The 17,381-nt window shown below is 32.0% G+C and overlaps 2 protein-coding genes across 5 annotated transcripts; one reads left to right on the top strand and one right to left on the bottom strand.

Moving 5' to 3' along the window:
• The first annotated feature begins 3,095 nt into the window (after positions 1 to 3,095).
• On the top strand, positions 3,096 to 10,181 carry LOC120273824. Of its 4 annotated transcripts, none has more exons than XR_005540634.1 (8): positions 3,096 to 3,364; positions 3,478 to 3,762; positions 4,939 to 4,992; positions 5,093 to 5,302; positions 7,752 to 7,897; positions 7,990 to 8,087; positions 8,644 to 8,819; positions 9,484 to 9,594. XR_005540634.1 is itself a non-coding variant. In XM_039280540.1 (8 exons), exons 1-8 carry the CDS (start codon positions 3,176 to 3,178, stop codon positions 9,820 to 9,822), a joined length of 1,248 nt encoding a protein of 415 aa, XP_039136474.1. In that variant the 5' UTR covers positions 3,096 to 3,175; the 3' UTR covers positions 9,823 to 10,181. The 4 variants fall into 4 exon arrangements, 3 of the variants coding, with proteins under 3 accessions (XP_039136474.1, XP_039136475.1, XP_039136473.1); XM_039280540.1 differs by lacking the exon at positions 8,644 to 8,819 and adding an exon at positions 9,682 to 10,181 and having other exon boundaries at positions 9,484 to 9,608; XM_039280539.1 differs by lacking the exon at positions 8,644 to 8,819 and adding an exon at positions 9,676 to 10,181 and having other exon boundaries at positions 3,098 to 3,364; positions 9,484 to 9,608.
• Positions 10,182 to 15,303: 5,122 nt separating this feature from the next.
• Positions 15,304 to 16,785, bottom strand: LOC120273049. The gene has a single exon (XM_039279687.1). The coding sequence runs from the start codon at positions 16,692 to 16,694 to the stop codon at positions 15,519 to 15,521; it is 1,176 nt and encodes a 391-aa protein (XP_039135621.1). The 5' UTR covers positions 16,695 to 16,785; the 3' UTR covers positions 15,304 to 15,518.
• Between the last annotated feature and the right edge of the window lie 596 nt (positions 16,786 to 17,381).

The raw sequence follows: 17,381 nt of genomic DNA, 5'->3' as shown, positions 1-17,381 counted from the left end.
CATGAGAAATTCAAGCACAATCTCAATCTTCATCAGTTGTGATTGAAGGGGTTGTTAAGATAATTAAGATCCATGTATAGTTGGTAAGAAACCAAATCATATCACATCCATGTATAATTGGTAAAAAATCAAATCATATCACATAATTATAGGATATATATAACGCTGGCTGATTGTAAGCCATAAAATTGTAACACTATCTTATATATAAAAATGATAATGATGCAACCTGTAAAGTGTGAAAGTTACAAATTCCTAATTTATTAATTCCTTTTGTAACTGAAGGGATGCAAGGATTTAATTGTAAAAATCTATAATTCAAGATAATGTCAGGTTTTTAAGGGGTATATTTATTTTAAAAAAAAGGCCCAATAACTAATACAAATCATCGGTCTAATATAATACTAAAGGAGAACTCTAGGATTCATCAATTTGAATTATGAAATTGCAAAGGAGCATTATTGATCCATTTATATTATAAAACTCATTGCCAATTAATTATTCATTATTTATTAAAACGTTATTGCATTGAGTGAGACTTATGTAAGAAAAAGCAGAGAATAATAGCATAATAAGACAAAAGTGAACTGAAATTAGACACCTCTAGAACTTCATTTTATTATTTATTTATCATAACTGGAATATATATAATTTTATCATTCATTCAGTAATCATGCACAAAATTATAATTGAGGGAGTAAACAATGCAAAAATAAAGACAAATTGTTCCTTAAAAAATAATGTTTTTGATTTACCTTTGTTATGTAAAGGTCTCACAGTGGAGTTGGTGCTTTCTACTTGCTGAAGTATACTATATTTCTTCTCATATGGGAAAATTGCTTGAACACCCTAGACAAATGGGTAATTAATCAAAACCTTGATCTAATCCTCCAAAATATTGCAATTGTTTGTATGCCTTCAAATAATAACAATAACAATAACAATTATAATAATAACTCTCTGTTCGAGCAATTTAATATAAATAATAATAAAATAAAAATATTTTATTATTAAAAAAATATTTATAATTTTTAATCAATATTGGCGTAGCCCAATGGATAACTTATTCGTGCAAATCTCACCATAAATAAGGACTCATTGTGTATGGATTGTAGAAGTCAATATAGGAGCAATGTTCAATGTTCAATTTTCAAATGTGCATATAGTTTGATTGTTGCATTTATCATTTTTATATAAAAAAAATTAAATTCTAAAAAATAAAAAAATGTTCAAAATAATTTTTTTTATTGTTAACTCAGAGTAGGGCCAAATACAAAAGAATCGTAAAAAACCAGCAAACCTTTCCTGCACGTTTTTTTCATATATATATATATATATATATATATATGAATTGCAATTCAAACCCATTTGTTTAGGTCATCCAACCCTTTTATCAAATAAATGCACGGGTTGGTTTTAAAACAACATTGATTCCCTTATAAATAAATAAATAATTTTTATATTTTTATTAATTTTAAATTTAAATAGTTAATTTTATTAAGAATTCATTGTTAATGTTATCCGTCAGCTGCAGTGCACGTTGATTTAAATATTGTTTAAATAAAAGATCAGTTTTATCAATCATTATGTAGTCCAATAATATGCACAAGAGTGGTTTAAAATCCTTTCTTTGGCTTTTCTTGATAATATTGTTCTAATACTGTTCATGAAGTATACCCCTGATTTAATACTATTTATCAATACTATTTAGGGACATGGTGTGGGTTATTGTAATAGAAACTATGGTTTTACTTTTTCAGAGTTGTACAGCAAAAAGATTTTTCTAGAAGATTAGTAAGACATCATAACTGATACACTTTTATATTTGTCTATTTTTTCACAATCTCTTAAATTGAGTGTACTGGTCGGTTATTAATTATTAAAAAAAAAACAATGTTTCTTTTGATTATGTTGTGTTGCAAAAGTTAAGTAAATAGCCGTTTAAATTTTATTTAGTATTTAATTTTCTTTTCTTTAATTACTTTTCTGTGCCATTTACGTAAAAGGTTTCATAAGATAAGAAATATATGTGTGAAAAAAAAACCTCCAACGTAAAAGATATTTGGATGGAATCGTCCCTTCAATGCACTTGTTTGGATCATTTTATTGGCATAATACTTTTTATTAAATTCACATCGCTTGGTTGGCATTATCACACAACTTGATTGTCCTTGATGGAGAAATGGTAACCAATAGACAACGTTCGTAATCTATCGCCTGATTCTTTTGCTATTTCCCCCCTGAAATCTTTTTCTATCTTCTGGTGATTGCTTCTGAATACCGTCCAAACATACCCTTAAAACACCCTGAAAATACTACGTATTTTACTAAAGTTTTTTTTTATTTAATATATTTATATAACCTCCAAATATAACATGTTCTTATCAAGGTTTCTCATTATATATACATACATACATATACGTATCTACCTATATGATAGTTAAATTAGACATGAAAAACAAAACCAAGGCTTAAAAGTAAATTTGCCTTTCAAGTAGATCTTATGAGTATTATAAATATTTCATAAAAAATTTTATGAATACGATAAATAATTTCATTATATTTCAAGGGCATATGCACAATACACTTTGCAAAAATTTTATAAATTCTATAAATAATGTCACTATTTTTTTAAGGTGATAAATAAAATAGTTTGTCAAAGAAACTAATAAGAACCTAACGATCTCTTGATCTATTGGTACCAGATTTCCTATATAGAGTATTTATATTTTCGCCGAATAGACTGGTTCAAATCTCAGTTTGCATAGAAAATGAAAATACAGTGTGTTGAATAACTAACTTCGCACCATGCACATCTATGCATTATCCATTTTATAAAAAAAAAAAAATCATATGAATACTACAAAGAATTTCACAATTTTTTTTTAGGGCCATTGAGAAAAATGTCCTACGAAATAGTTATATTAGCACACGTATAAAATATATCATTCTATAAATAGTATGAAAAATGACATCTTTCGGGGCATAAAATGTAAAAATTCTAAAGGGCAATTTTTTTTTTAAAAAAAAAAGATATTAAGGGGTAAAACGAAAAAATGGAGCATGATCTTCTTCTCCACCCTCCCATGGCGCTTATAAATCCTTCCAGAGAGAAAGAAAGAAAGAGAGAAAGCGAGAAAGAACGCATACCATTCTCGAAATCCAGAGAAATACGATGAGCTGCTCCGGTTCATGGATGGCAGCGCCTTCTCCTCTCAATCTCTCGCCTCCATCGCCGCTCCAGAGTATCAAGCATGGCGTCTCCCCCTCCTTCCTCTGCTGCGCCCTTGGTTCCGAACCAAAACCCCGCTCCATCCTCCATGATTCACTCGAAGCCGCTGGGATTGATACGAAGCACTCTAGGGTTTGTTTTTTTAATCCAATGCGCTTGTTTTTTTTATTTGCTTCTTCTTATACTGATGTTTGGCCATGGATTTTTTTTTTCTTTGTTTTTTTTATCATTATTATTATTGATAGGCGGCGAGGGAGGGGTTTTGTGAGCAGATTGGGAGGTTGACGGAGATCAATGGGGAGAGTAGCATCGCTATCAGCAAAGGACCGGACCTTGCCCGGACGGCGCTGTATATTGCGGCAGAAGATGACTCGTTGGTTTCGCATTCGTCCGTGCCGTTGCCCGTGGAGGCTTTCATTGAGAGGCTTGATGATCTCTCCATGGGGTTCTGCCCGCTTTATATGCCCCCTTCTCACTCTCCTCCGGAGGTTTTCCTTGCGAATCTGGAACGGTACTTTTATATTCACAAGGTCCCATCACTGAGCCTCTGATACTTTTGGATTTTTCTTCATGATTTTGGATTCAAATGAGTGATTTTGGTGGCTCTGTGGTATTGCTTCGTTTGAAATCTGAAGTTTTTGATGCTCAGGCCTCATTTGCAAATTCATTGGTATGGATTGAGTGTTTGTTAATGCTGATTGAGCAAACCAAATTTATTCCTGAAAATAGTTATGGCTGTACTGACCAATGATGACAAATTTATCTTCATCTTTGTATTCTTTTAATGAAACTCTAGAAGATAGCTTAGATAGATTGTAGGTGCAACTTGGCCACCGGGGCATCAAATTAATCTTAATTAAGTTTTAAGGTTGATCTTATGATTCTAGAACCTAGTTGCATTTCAAAACTTTAGCTGATTTTGGTATTTGAAACCGATTTTTTTATCAATAATCTTATATGTCCTGAGTTGGTGTCCCGAATTGGTGTCCCAAAGCAAACTCCACCTCTGGGGTTAGAGACGAATTGGTTGGGTTAGCTTTGGGACACCAATTCGGTGGGTATAACATTACTCTTTATTTATGGAAGACTAAAATGTCATGAATCCACAGCTTAGCTATCTAAGCAGTAAACATAGATTCTAACATTTCAAGAATTTTTACCTGGTTTTAAATTTAATCTATTACATTATAAACAGAAATTGGAAGTCGGTCTGAATTCAGGATTTGTAATTATGTGCATGGTGAAGTGTTTGAAATTTTAGTAAAACTATAAGGTACAGGGTTTATTATTATTATTATTATTATTATTATTATTATTATTATTAGTGTTTTTTGTAGATCGATTGTTGCCATAATCACTTTCAATCCCTGTCTCAGTCCACCTGCAATTGTGAAACTTTTAATCTCTGTCCTGCTGTACCAGGCATATTTGAACAATGTTAAATGCTGTATTTATAAAACATATGCTTGATGGAAACCTTTTGTTAGATGTGTTGCTAGTAGCTCCTTGTTTCTTGCTTCTGGGATGCCGTACCAACTTCTAATCCTTTGCTTGGAGCACCTGTCCTTTTTGTACTGTGTTTCTCAAATGATTTATCTTTTCTTCTTGTGAAAGCTAAATAAACAATGCTTGCTCTTGTACAGAATTTAGTTATTATTCATTGTCACAGGAAGTTGCTTATTTTTTTGTACTTTATGTTCTTATAGGGTTTTCACAGACCGACTGTCATGTCAGATTCTAGAGCGTTGTATCTTCATTCGGTATTTCCTTTTCCTCATGCCTAGTTTTACTTTATTATTGAAAATTTTGGAGTGGTTGGGGCCAATTTTTTTATTTTTTTTCCTTATGCTCTATGAACAGGTTTTGACTTGCCGACTTGGATCTGCAGTCATGCTGTCACTTGTTTATTCAGAGATGCTGAAAATGCTACGTATTTGTGGATTTTTAGATTTTGATGTGGAGATTTACTTTCCCCATGATTTGTTCAGTCTTCCCAGAGGTTATCACAAACAAAAGAGCAAGTTGTCAGATCAACCTCATATAATGACAGCAAAGTCACTGCTGGTGGAGGTAAGCTTATCTCTTGTTAGGGCTTTTTTTTAGCATTAAGTATATTCATCTAACTTCAATTCCTATTCTCATTGAATTTCTCTCATGAACTATTACTTTTAATCATGGTTCTGCTTCGAAGTCTCCCATCAGATTTGCTGTTTAAGTGCATTTAAAAAAAATCAGGGAAATTGTGCCGACTGCTAGAAAGTAAAAGCATCAATATATCTTAGATAAATAATAGTTATGTACAAACAGATTAATGATAAGCGGTTTTTATTACTTAAATGTTGGATAAAGGCTTATCAAGTTGGGCGTGCCTTATGGTGGAAGAAGTTTATGGATATCAAGACGACAAAAGGGACCATTCAGTTGATGTTCTATCTTGCAGCTTCTCTGAATAGCATTATGATGGACCTCAGGTCATATATTCCTTTATGATGCTAAATAAGTTTGCTAAGATCACGTGTAGCAGGATTTTAAATCTTTATCTGTCAATCTAACCAAAGTGAATATCATAATGTTTTAGAAGAAGTTATGACATACATTGAACTAAATGAACCAAGTGTAATCTGTTGAATTTAAGTTTACTATCCAAATAGCTATCAAGAAGTGTCCATGGAAAGAACTGAACTTTTGGAATTCTATAACAACCAATAAATGGCAAGCTCTAAAGCAGATCTGCATTGTGCAGACAAGGTTCTTCAAGTCTTCAAGTGATGCTGATACCATGGGATAAGTGGAGGATAAATTTAAGTGGAATAATTAGATGAAGGGATAAATTTCAGTTCTTCTGAATTGTAGTGAACCTGATATTAATCTGTTGTGAAGAAGGGTGTACCCCATAGTCGTGCATGCCTCTGGAAAGGGAGACCATCCAATGTGATGAATGATGCATCAGACTTATGGCCTCACCCTTTAGGTGAACAGGTATTATGTTGAAAAAAAGAATAAATGAGGGATTTTTTTTTAAATTTCACTTTTTTTTCTATATGATTGCCGTTTATCAAATGATTGAGATCTCTTTGATTGCATGAAGGAAGATGGATGACTATGGTCATATTAGAAAAAATAATGCTGGAAACAGGGAAGGAAGGAAGATCAAATGAAAAAGAATTTGTTGTTCCTAAGATGATGGATGAGTACCTTGTTTCCATCAAAGGCTTCTATAGACCATGTACCGGGCAGATAGGCCTTTTCCAGGGTAGTTTATCAAGCAACATCTTTAGATGTTCTAGGCATGCTTTTAAATCAAATCATAATACTAACTTTTAATAATTTCAAACTTTATATTTGTTGAGTAATCTGATTCATGCTGAATGATGAAATGAGATTGATAAAATCACAATTAATGCAAAAATAGCTCAATGGAAAGAAGTGGTTACAACGTTGACGAAAAAAATTAATAGAATATATTAACCATACTCTTTTAGGTTCAAAATTTGTGTTCCACGCAAACTTATGGAGTTAGCTATGTTTTATACAACATTAAGAATATGGTTTCCACATCACTTGATTTTTGGATAGCTATTCTTTTATTCTATTCTTATTTTAACTAGGTAGTAGAGGACTAAACAACATTGGAGATCAAGAACTTCTTGGTGCATTTAATTCAGTTTAAGTTTCATTTACAAGTCAAAATGTGCATTATGATCCTAATAGACAGTAGCCAATTTCTAACTGTCAAGAAGCATAAAAATGTTTTTACAAATTATTCATGAAAAAATGAGAAAAATTATTGGCATGGAGATATATCCTATTCTTTCTCAGATGTGAGTATTATTTTTGTGAGGGTGGACCTGCTTTGCTACTTCAAATAGAATATATTAACCATACTCTTCTAGGTTCAAAATTTGTGTTCCACGCAAACTTATGGAGTTAGCTATGTTTTATACAACATTAAGATTATGGTTTCCACATCACTTGATTTTTGGATAGTTATTCTTTTATTCTATTCCTATTTTAACTAGGTAGTAGAGGACTAAACAGCATTGGAGATCAAGAACTTCTTGGTGCATTTAATTCAGTTTAAGTTTTATTTACAAGTCAAAATGTGCATTATGATCCTAATAGACAGTAGCCAATTTCTAACTGTCAAGAAGCATAAAAATGTTTTTACAAATTATTCATGAAAAAATGAGAAAAATTATTGGCATGGAGATATATCCTGTTGTTTGTCAGATGTGAGTATTGTTTTTGTGAGGGTGGACCTGCTTTGCTACTTTAAAGGATGATTTTAGGATTATTCATGCATGCCAAACTCAGATTTCTAATTACAGGATTTCCTATCAAGAATAACTGCAGATGCTCTTTATGGCAACCCCATGGGATTTAGGCTTACTATCTGTCACCTTCAAATTATGAGGGGAACAGATGTTTTGCAAATTATTGTTTGTATTTGACATGACTTTTTAGAGCATCTGTATGAGGTTTGTACTAAGATTTAGTAATATGTTACATATGTGCGCAGATATTGAGGGATTTGAAGGCGGCTTTTTGGCCATTCCAGCATACTAAGTCTAATAGCCTTTTTCTAAGAGCAGCTTATGCTGCAAACCATGTTAGTGGGCCTAGCTTTACTAGTGAAAGTTATTCTGAGCCACATGCCACTGTAAGGTAAGTCTTAATGATTCTAGAAGGAACTTTTCTTTAGTGCTTTAATGTATTACTTTGTATTTGATTCTAAGTGATCTCCCTTTAACTGCCAGTGGTCTAGAGATAGCATCTGCAAAAGCTGCTCAACATAGGATAGAGCGTGGAGTTTGGACCAGTGTTCGTTTTGGTGATATGCGGCGAGCTTTATCAGGTATCTTAGCTGCTTATTGTTATTGTGTTAAGTATTTAATATTTTAAACCTCAACTAGCGAATAATCAAAGTGTGTAATTTGGATTGAGTCTATAAGCTAGGAAATCATCTCGAGTTGGGTAAATATATGGCATGAATTTAGAGTGCATATTCTATTTTGGTCATTAAATATGAATGAATTGATTAAAATCTATATTCTCCATTAACAAATGAGTGCTAGATTTTTGGCTATTTAGCCTTTGATACTAAACCATTCTTCTTCATTATCTTGTACAATGGATCTAGTCTAGAAATTTGTCTCGCCTTTCATTGTTGGTTGCATTCTGTTTGATGGCGGCTATCATGATTGAACTTTTTCTCTTGTTACTTAGCCTTGCAAACCTTCTTGCTGCATTCTTGATTAGGATATCTGCATATCTTTGTTTATCACACCAGACCCACTTAAATGTGCTTGATAAAAATCATGAACTATCTAGAATTCAACATGATTATTCAATGTTCCTTTGTTTTATTTATCTGTTGAAATTATCTAATACTTTCTTGTTTATGATGATAGATCCTATTTGTTATGTTTCATTAGCACTGATCCGTCATAGCTGAACCAAATTTAGTCTGATCTGGGTGTGGTTGATGCCAAGATAGCATAACGAAACAGTGCCTGCTATACCAGTCATGTATATCAGAAGCCATCATCATGATGGAAGCAAACTATATTGAAATTCCTTGTGTGAGGTACAACAAGAGGATTGAATCTTCATCACAATCAGTATTTCAAGTCAAAGAAAGACTAGTATATATAGACTACTGATTTAAATTTCAATATTTGAAATTCAAGTTTAGCATCAAGAAATTCCTTCTTGTTTGATTCTCACATTACCCTGTTAGATGAGAAAAGCATTCCGAACAGCTAAATGTTCCCTAAAATAAGTATACGTGTGCTCAACATGCTTAGGAGATAAAATCAATCCCTTTGCATCAGTCATAATGTAACATGATTTCATGTTGAATAAGGACCACAAAATTTGATTTGGTGTGCTGTAGAGCACCATATTTGTGAGATTCATATGGCTTGAATTCAACTGTCTCCACCTAGAACGCATCACATATTACTTGTGTTAGGTGGACCTCATCTGTGAAATATTTGACAATGGTCAAGACGCCACTTGATAACATAAAAAGCAGACAAGTGCCCCCACTATACAAAGGAAAGAAATACCAAGGGGCTCAAGAGAGACCCCACCGCCCCCAACACACCCACCCACTCACTCCCATAAACTCTTGTGATGAAGTGGACTAAATGCAATTTGTAGGCATTTGTCTTGTGATGAAGATCTGGTAGAATGATGGCAAGACTCTTGTTCTCATCTAATTGTATTTCGCTTTTCTGTTTCGATAGCATGTGAGCGGCTTATCCTCCTTGCAACTGACTACCGTGAACTGAGAGACTATGCAGTTCTTCTGTACCATTGTGGGCATTATGAACAATGTCTGCATTACTTGAAATTATACAAAACCTCCAAGGTAAAAATTTATCTCAATCTATAAACCACTAGTTTTGGCATCTGCATCTCATAAGAAGTTTGAACAGTTGCAGGGTATTCAGATAAAAGGGCTGTGGTCTAGCCCAGATGAAGATATAGAGGAAGACGCTGTGGAGAAATTGATAACACGTGTGGTTCTTATCTTAGGGGAGGAAGGGTACAGCAAACAAGCTGTCTGGAAATTATTGGCGTGACAACTCCGAGCCATGGTAAAAATATTAATCACCAATAAATAAACTTGATTCAAGATTAGGTGTGCAGAACTTAACAGTTAGGTTGCAGGTATGAAGAGTAAAAACATTTTGTTGTGTTTCTGAAAGAACAAGTTCTATACAGCAACAGACATTAATACAATGTATAGAATGGGTATGTAAATTACCAAAATTTGTACAGAACCAGATGAAATAAGGGTTCGGTCCAGCTGTTGTATGTTTGAAATAAGTAATTTTTATTTTATTTTTTTTTTTTCGCTCTTGCAGTGAGAAATTTTGCAAACTGCTGTAATGAAATACTGGCAAATTCTCCAATTTTCTCATTTTCAACCTTGTTGACAGTTTGATTATTGAATATTGTAAACAATGCTTTATGAGTACTATCAATTGCATATTCTTGTTTCAGGAGTTTAATTGAAACATTTGCTTGAATGGATGTTACTGGGATTAATAAAAATAATGCAAATTTTTGGCAAGTAACAGTTCTGGACCCAGTTAACTACTTGATATCATTGTTGACCAAAAATGTTCTAAGCCATAGAAAAGCATTAACTGATTGGGCATTGAATTTTAGAACTTCCAATGGTTATACCGATCGAGTATTTGTTTGGTGGAAGTATGGAATTGGTCAATCAACTGCATTACAGGTCTTCAAACAATATATAGTTGGTTTCCGCATTATCCAAATATATCCACTGTTCATCTCATGACATTTTGTTTGAATTTAAAATTAAAATAATTTAACATATAAAAGAAAGCCACACCATCAACGTGAGATAAAAATAAAAATAAAAATAAAAAGTTCTGTAGAGTTTAGAAAAAACTAAAGTGTTTTCTTTTTCTTTTTTTATTTTTTGAATTTACAGAGCAAGTAAGTAAAACAGTTAATTATATCTATTTCATGTGGTTTGATTTGTGACAAATAATATTTGAGAGAATAATATATTCCCACACAAACTAGGGCTAACTATTTATACTATATGGATGATTTAATTATTTTTATAAGATTAGATGTTGCAATTCAAAGTTTGTTTCTTTGTGTCCCTCCTTGTTCTTTCCAAGAATAATAATGAATTTTTTTATATTTATATTTATTTATTTTTATGTTTTCAAGTTGCCTTTTTAAATGAAATAATTCAAATTTTGAATTGACCATTTTAAAATTTCTTCTAAATCATCAATATCCATAAATCTCTAATGTTTTTTTTATTCTGCTTCTAAAGCAAGATATAAGTTTTTTTAAAAAAATTATAATTCATTTCAACGAAACAATATCTATCTTATAAGTTATAACAATAATTTAAAACTTTTCTCCCACCTTTTCCAAGATTCCTTTTTTTTCTAAATATAAATATGAAAACCATGGAAAGAAAGACAACATTAGATAGTGTGAATATGGTTTGCAAATTTTAAATGTGGAGAAGTTGACACCATTAGAAGAAAACCTTTTTTTTATTTAATTGTTCAAATTAGGAAAAAAGACAATGATGGGAGTTTTTAATTCCAACTATTTTATGAGGTTGATGAAGGTCTACGTTTGACAAATTAGCCATGATATGTTTGTAGTTGATGTGCACTAGTTCATTTTATTAAAATGAATATCTTGTGGAAATTTGCGATTATCTCCCTGAATTAAAACTAATAGTGGTTAGTGGAGAGTGCATTATTAAAATGGCACCGAGTTCACACTAGTGCTATAATTAAAGGTCTCACATTTTATTGATACCAGTTGATTGGGGTGCTGAGGTTCCCAAAATCTACCGACCTAAAGTTGATGAAATACTTTAGATGGGGAGCCTAGGATCACTCATTTTAAACTATAATTTAGTGGTTCCGTAATAGTGTACGGACCATAATCTTCATATTTATCTCTAATCTCTCTAAGGATTTGATATAATAAATCTAATTGACATCCTAAGTTTATACTAGAATAGAAATCTGTTTCTAATATACATTGAGCATATTTAATAAGATAAATATCTCTAATATAATTATATAATTCTACTTAGGCCATAATACTAGTTCAGCAATAGTAATGTCTAGAATTATTCTGGCTAAAATAAAGAATTTCATAATAAATCTGAAAGAGATTAATACTAGTATTATTTTTACTAGTTATATTTTTTGAAGTACTAGATAAATTGCTTCCTAAAGTGTGTCCTTGTCCTTTAAAAGTTTGTATTCTATTCATTTTCTTCCAAATAATATACTATTGTTTTCTTTTTTCTTGATTTTATTTGGTTAATCATCTAATTTTAAGTTATTAATTTGCATAATTAAATATTCTATTTTAGATGTGGCTTCTTTTGTATTATTTTCTTCATCTATCATTTTTAGCCTATGATTTATTTGCTCTAATTTATCTAGTAATTGTATCATTAAGCTAATTATAGTATTATTTTGTTTAATTATTTCTTGATCTGCTATTCCGGATGCTACATAAGTACTTAAACCTTTACTGCCACTAGGTTGGTATGCTTTAGTTTCTTCTAGAGCTTTTAAATAAGACTCCTTACTGTAACTTCCCATTATGTAAGACTTAAATGTTTTAATTCTTTTAGTAATTTTTCTATATTATCATACTGGTTTTTAGTTTGTCTAAATTCATTTTGCACTATTGTTAAAATATAGTCTATGTCTAATATTTCTAATTTATGGAGTAATTTTATTACCTCATTATTCTGATTTTTAATATAATCATTATTTGCTAATAAGTCTTCTATGGGTTGGAATTTTGAGATTAATTTTTTATTCATATTTTCTATTTTATTTTCTAATATATCTAGACTTTGTCCTTGAGAGATTATCATGTCTATTAGACTATTTTTACAGGAGTTATTACCATGTATTTCATGAGGAAAATTATTATGAAAATAACATTTTAATGTAAAACCTTCTTTTTCTATTATTTTTTTAGTTGTAGAAGGGATGGCCAGGTCTAGATGCTTTATATTCATTTTGTAAAATATGTTTTTAACTAAAACAAGCATTAATACTATTGTATTCTGAAACTAAGTTATCTTTCATTGTGGCTAATGTTTCAAATCTGATCCTACGTTCTTCTGGTATATAAAGTTTTCTTTTGACCCACCTAATATGTCTAGTAATATTACCCCTTCTATCTGTAGTGTTTTTAGTAATGGGAATTGTTTCTTCCGCTTCCTTTAAATATCTATAATTTATTTCTAAATAATCTTCTGTGTTTAATAATCATATTGCAAATCTATACCTTATTTGGTCTTCAATTTTAATATTATTCCTAGTTAAGTATTTCCTAACCATTTTCAAATATGGTTCTATGTACCTATGAGGGTTGCTGTCTTCAATATCTAAAAGGAATAACATTATCCTTGGAAGTTATTTATATTATCATGTTGTTCTAGAATTCTATTCCTAGAGTAATTTATTCTTTGTTGACTATCTGAGAAATCTCTTGGGTTTAAATCTCTTAATTTTTTAAATTCTGTAGTAAAGATTTCAGATCAATTATCTGTTTGTTTATGTTCTATTTTAATATAAGTATTCCATCGCCTAAGATGATAACTTTTATTTTTTTAAGTACCTACGAAGTTGTTTCAAAAATAATGCTCTTCTGCTTTTTATTATATCTTTCTTTCTTATGTTATTTTTAGAGATATAGGGTTCAAATGGTCTTAATATATCTGCTATTCTATTTAAGGCTATTTCTAATTCTTCAATAGTATCTACAAGCAAATCAATAAGATAATCCATAGCTCTGATACCAGTTTATTGGGGTGCTGAGGTTCCCAAAATCTACCGACCTAAAGTTGATGAAATACTTTAGATGGGGAGCCTATGATCACTCATTTTAAACTATAATTTAGTGGTTCCGTACTAGTGTACGGGCCATAATCTTCATATTTATCTCTAATCTCTCTAAGGATTTGATATAATAAATCTAATTGACATCCTAAGTTTATACTAGAATAGAAATCTTTTTCTAATATATATTGAGCATATTTAATAAGATAAATATCTCTAATATAATTATATAATTCTACTAAGGCCATAATACTAGTTTCAAAACTAATAAAGCAATAGTAATGTCTAGAATTATTCTTGCTAAAATAAAGAATTTCAGAATAAATCTGAAAGAGATTAATACTAGTATTATTTTTACTAGTTCCATATTAAAATAAGCTAAACAATTTTGAAATTATCAGTGCAGAAATAAAACCTAAAACTAATCTTACTAGGGTAAAAGCCCTTAAAATAAGAAGTAAAGCAATAAAGGCTAATAATATTCTTACCAGTTCCATGGGTTATTTCCGTAGAGCAACCCAAGGGAACGTATAATAATAACTAGATATCTTATTATGTTAAATATAGTAGAAGCTAAATTTAAATTTGCAGAAATTAAATCTAATATCATGTCTACTAGTTCCATGGATTATTTCCGTAGAGCAACCCAAGGGAACGTATAATAATAACTAGATATCTTATTATGTTAAATATAGTAGAAACTGTAATGAAGGCTGAAATGAAAGGAACTAAATTTAAGAGAACTACTTCTATATAAAGTAAACTACTAAGAGTTAAAATGTTTTGAAAAATCATTATAAAAAGTCCGTACTCAGTACTCAAGAGAACTCTTATCAATAATCCTTATCCTCCCATATCTTTTCCTTAATCATTTCATCCTCCGATAAATGTACCTCATGTTACCAAGCATCAACCTTTCTCCTGTTTTTCTGGAGAAATATGATAATCAGTTATTATAATATCCTTTTGGCATCATACCTACGCTACTTTTCCCTTTCACACGACTTCCTTGCCTTCAACGGGTACTTTTTCGCCGGTCCTTTAGCCAAGAGGAAATATAATAAAAGATTTCATACCTTAGGATGAGCATAACAGGATACTGAGCATATTTGCCCTTCACTGCGATGGAGTATTTATCTTCACCATATCATTTGAATGGTTAGAGGAAACCCATACTTGAAGTTTATCAAGATATACTAGGATATTAATAACATTGAATATGAATAATTTATTTATATGAAGTACATCTAGAATATGAATTAGGTTATTTAAATAAAATTTAGATCATTTAATCTAAAACTTTTTTAAAATTGATTTTAAACTATTGAGTTATGTGAAATGATAAAAACGTATGAATTCTTATAAATTCGAGGTTCAAAAATAATTTTTGAAACTTTAAAAATTAAAACAAATAAATTTCTAAAGTTCGGGGCAATTGGGTATGGATCTCAAATATATTGCAGAATATATGTGCCTCCCATTGGATTCATCAAGATGTTAACTTTTAACTAAACTTTTGGAAAAAAAAATATATATATATATAATGAAAGAAGAAGATTGTGAACTAATCAACAAATGCTTCATTTTCACTATTTTTCTTTTTTCGAAAGAGAAGCCATATCTCGTGAATCTTTATTTGTATAAACTCCATTATGCCAATCTCAATCAAAAGAATTTTTTAAACAAAAACAATCCATTGATTAGTTAAAATAATTAACACTGTAATTACATTACATGAAACAGTTTCAGAATATCTCTGCGCACAAGTTTGCATTAGCAATTAGCAAACAATTTTTGAGCCAAAAAAAAAAAATCAGAACAAGAACAACAGCACACAACACACAAGAAGAATCAACACACAATAAAGATTAGTGAAAAATAACTAGCAATTAAGATCAAAAGAAAGCTCTGCTCCCGTAAAACACCCTTGATCCATCCTTCTTCTTCTTCTTCTTCTTGTTTAAAGCCTCCAACTTGCTCTTATCCTCACTCTGAATCACATCTGCACCATCTTCTCCAACTTTAGGATTATCAAGATCCATAGGAAGCTTCATCTTTGCCAAAGACTCTGTAAACTGTTGCATGCTCCTCATGTACATGTCCACAATTTGCTGCTGCATCACACTCTGTTCTTCCTCAAAATTGATATTCCCCAGTGGAGACTTAAACACTGATGCCAACTCCTCACTCTCTTGTTTCCCACACTCCTTGTCATGCTCATCATCTTCATTCCCATTGTTTGACTCTTCCTGACTCTTCCTGTCATCACTCAAACTAGTTGCAGACGAATGCTGAAAACTCTCTTCAGTAGTAGCAGCAGCAGCAGCTTCATTTTTAGTCATGTCATAGTCATCCAATGATTGAGGAGGAGGAGGAGGAGGAGGAGGGGAAGAAGCAAGATGGAGGAAATAAGGAGCCATCCCAAAGTATTCAGAAACCATAAGCTGGTTCTCTTTAGCAACACCAATGTCAGGGAACTCAATCCTTTTATACTCATCAGGATTCAAGAGAACAACCTCAGAGGTGATGGTGGAAGTGGAAATACCAGAGTCTTGGAAGGATACTGAGGAGTTGCAGGAAGGTTGTGAGCAAGTGTCAAGAGACAGGCTGAGTTGGACAGTGCCTGCAGGGGAGTGGAAAAGGTCAGTGGAGGAGAGAGTGAAGTCTTGGGTAAGTTTGGGATGGGGATGAGAAAGAGGGAGAAGGGAGAGAGGGACAAGAGTGAAGCCGAGGAGCTGGTCGTCGAGGTAGTTGCGGGCACGGCTGAGCATCCAGATTTCGCACTTGAGGACGGCGTCACGGTGGGGGATAGGGAGGTGGAGGAGCTCGTTGAAGTCAGGGTTCTGGCCACCACCTTTGATGATTTGAGTGGAGAGAGTGTCGTCAGGGGAGCAGGTGAGGGAGAACTTGGCGTAGACGTCTTGGTTAGCGTAGATGCAGATGTTGTGGATGTTGCGAGCTTGGTGGACGTAGATGTCAAGCATGGCAGAGAAGGGGGTGGGTTCAGGGGAGGAATCAGTGTAGGAGGAGAAGGAGGAGGAGGAGGAGGAGAGAGGGTTGAAAGAATCCATTGTTTTGGTTCTCTTTGGCTGGTGGCTGGAGAGAAGGGTGGTGGTGGTAGTTGTAGTGGGGGTATGTTTGTGGGTTGTCTTTTGCTTGGTGTTGAAGCTATGGGGATAAAAAGGTCAAAGTTCCACTGAGAGAGACAGAGAAAGAGGTGGAGGAGCCTAGCTTATGTTGATTGCGCTAGTTGGGACACATGTATTAGGGGGCTGTTTGTTTGCAAGGAATGGAGTTGAAGAGGAATGAGATAAGAATGAAATAGGAATGAGAATAAGGGGGAATGGATTAGGAATGGAAGAAAAACTGTGTTTGGTTGGAGGGTATGGGAGAGTAATTCATTGGGAATGAGAAAAGTAAATAGAAAAAATATGTGCAAAATGTCTTTTATGCCCTTATAGAGTAAATATTAAAAAAATAAATACATTGGCCCGTAATATTATTTTATTTGTAATATGTTGTCATTATTGTCATAATTATTTTTATAATTAATTTTTATAATTAATTTTTACAATCAATCTTCATTATTAATATTGTTGTTTTGTTACAATGTTATCATTTTATTTTTATTATTTTAGAATTAATTTAATTTATTGTTATTGTTGTTGTATTTTTATAGTATTAATTTATTTGTAATATGTTATCATTATTATTTGTTTACAATGTTCTCAACATTTTTCCTATATATATAGATAAAG

This window comes from Dioscorea cayenensis, chromosome 12, assembly GCF_009730915.1.
Source record: "Dioscorea cayenensis subsp. rotundata cultivar TDr96_F1 chromosome 12, TDr96_F1_v2_PseudoChromosome.rev07_lg8_w22 25.fasta, whole genome shotgun sequence".
NCBI lineage: Eukaryota > Viridiplantae > Streptophyta > Magnoliopsida > Dioscoreales > Dioscoreaceae > Dioscorea > Dioscorea cayenensis.
This window is presented reverse-complemented; position numbering and strand designations above follow the sequence as displayed.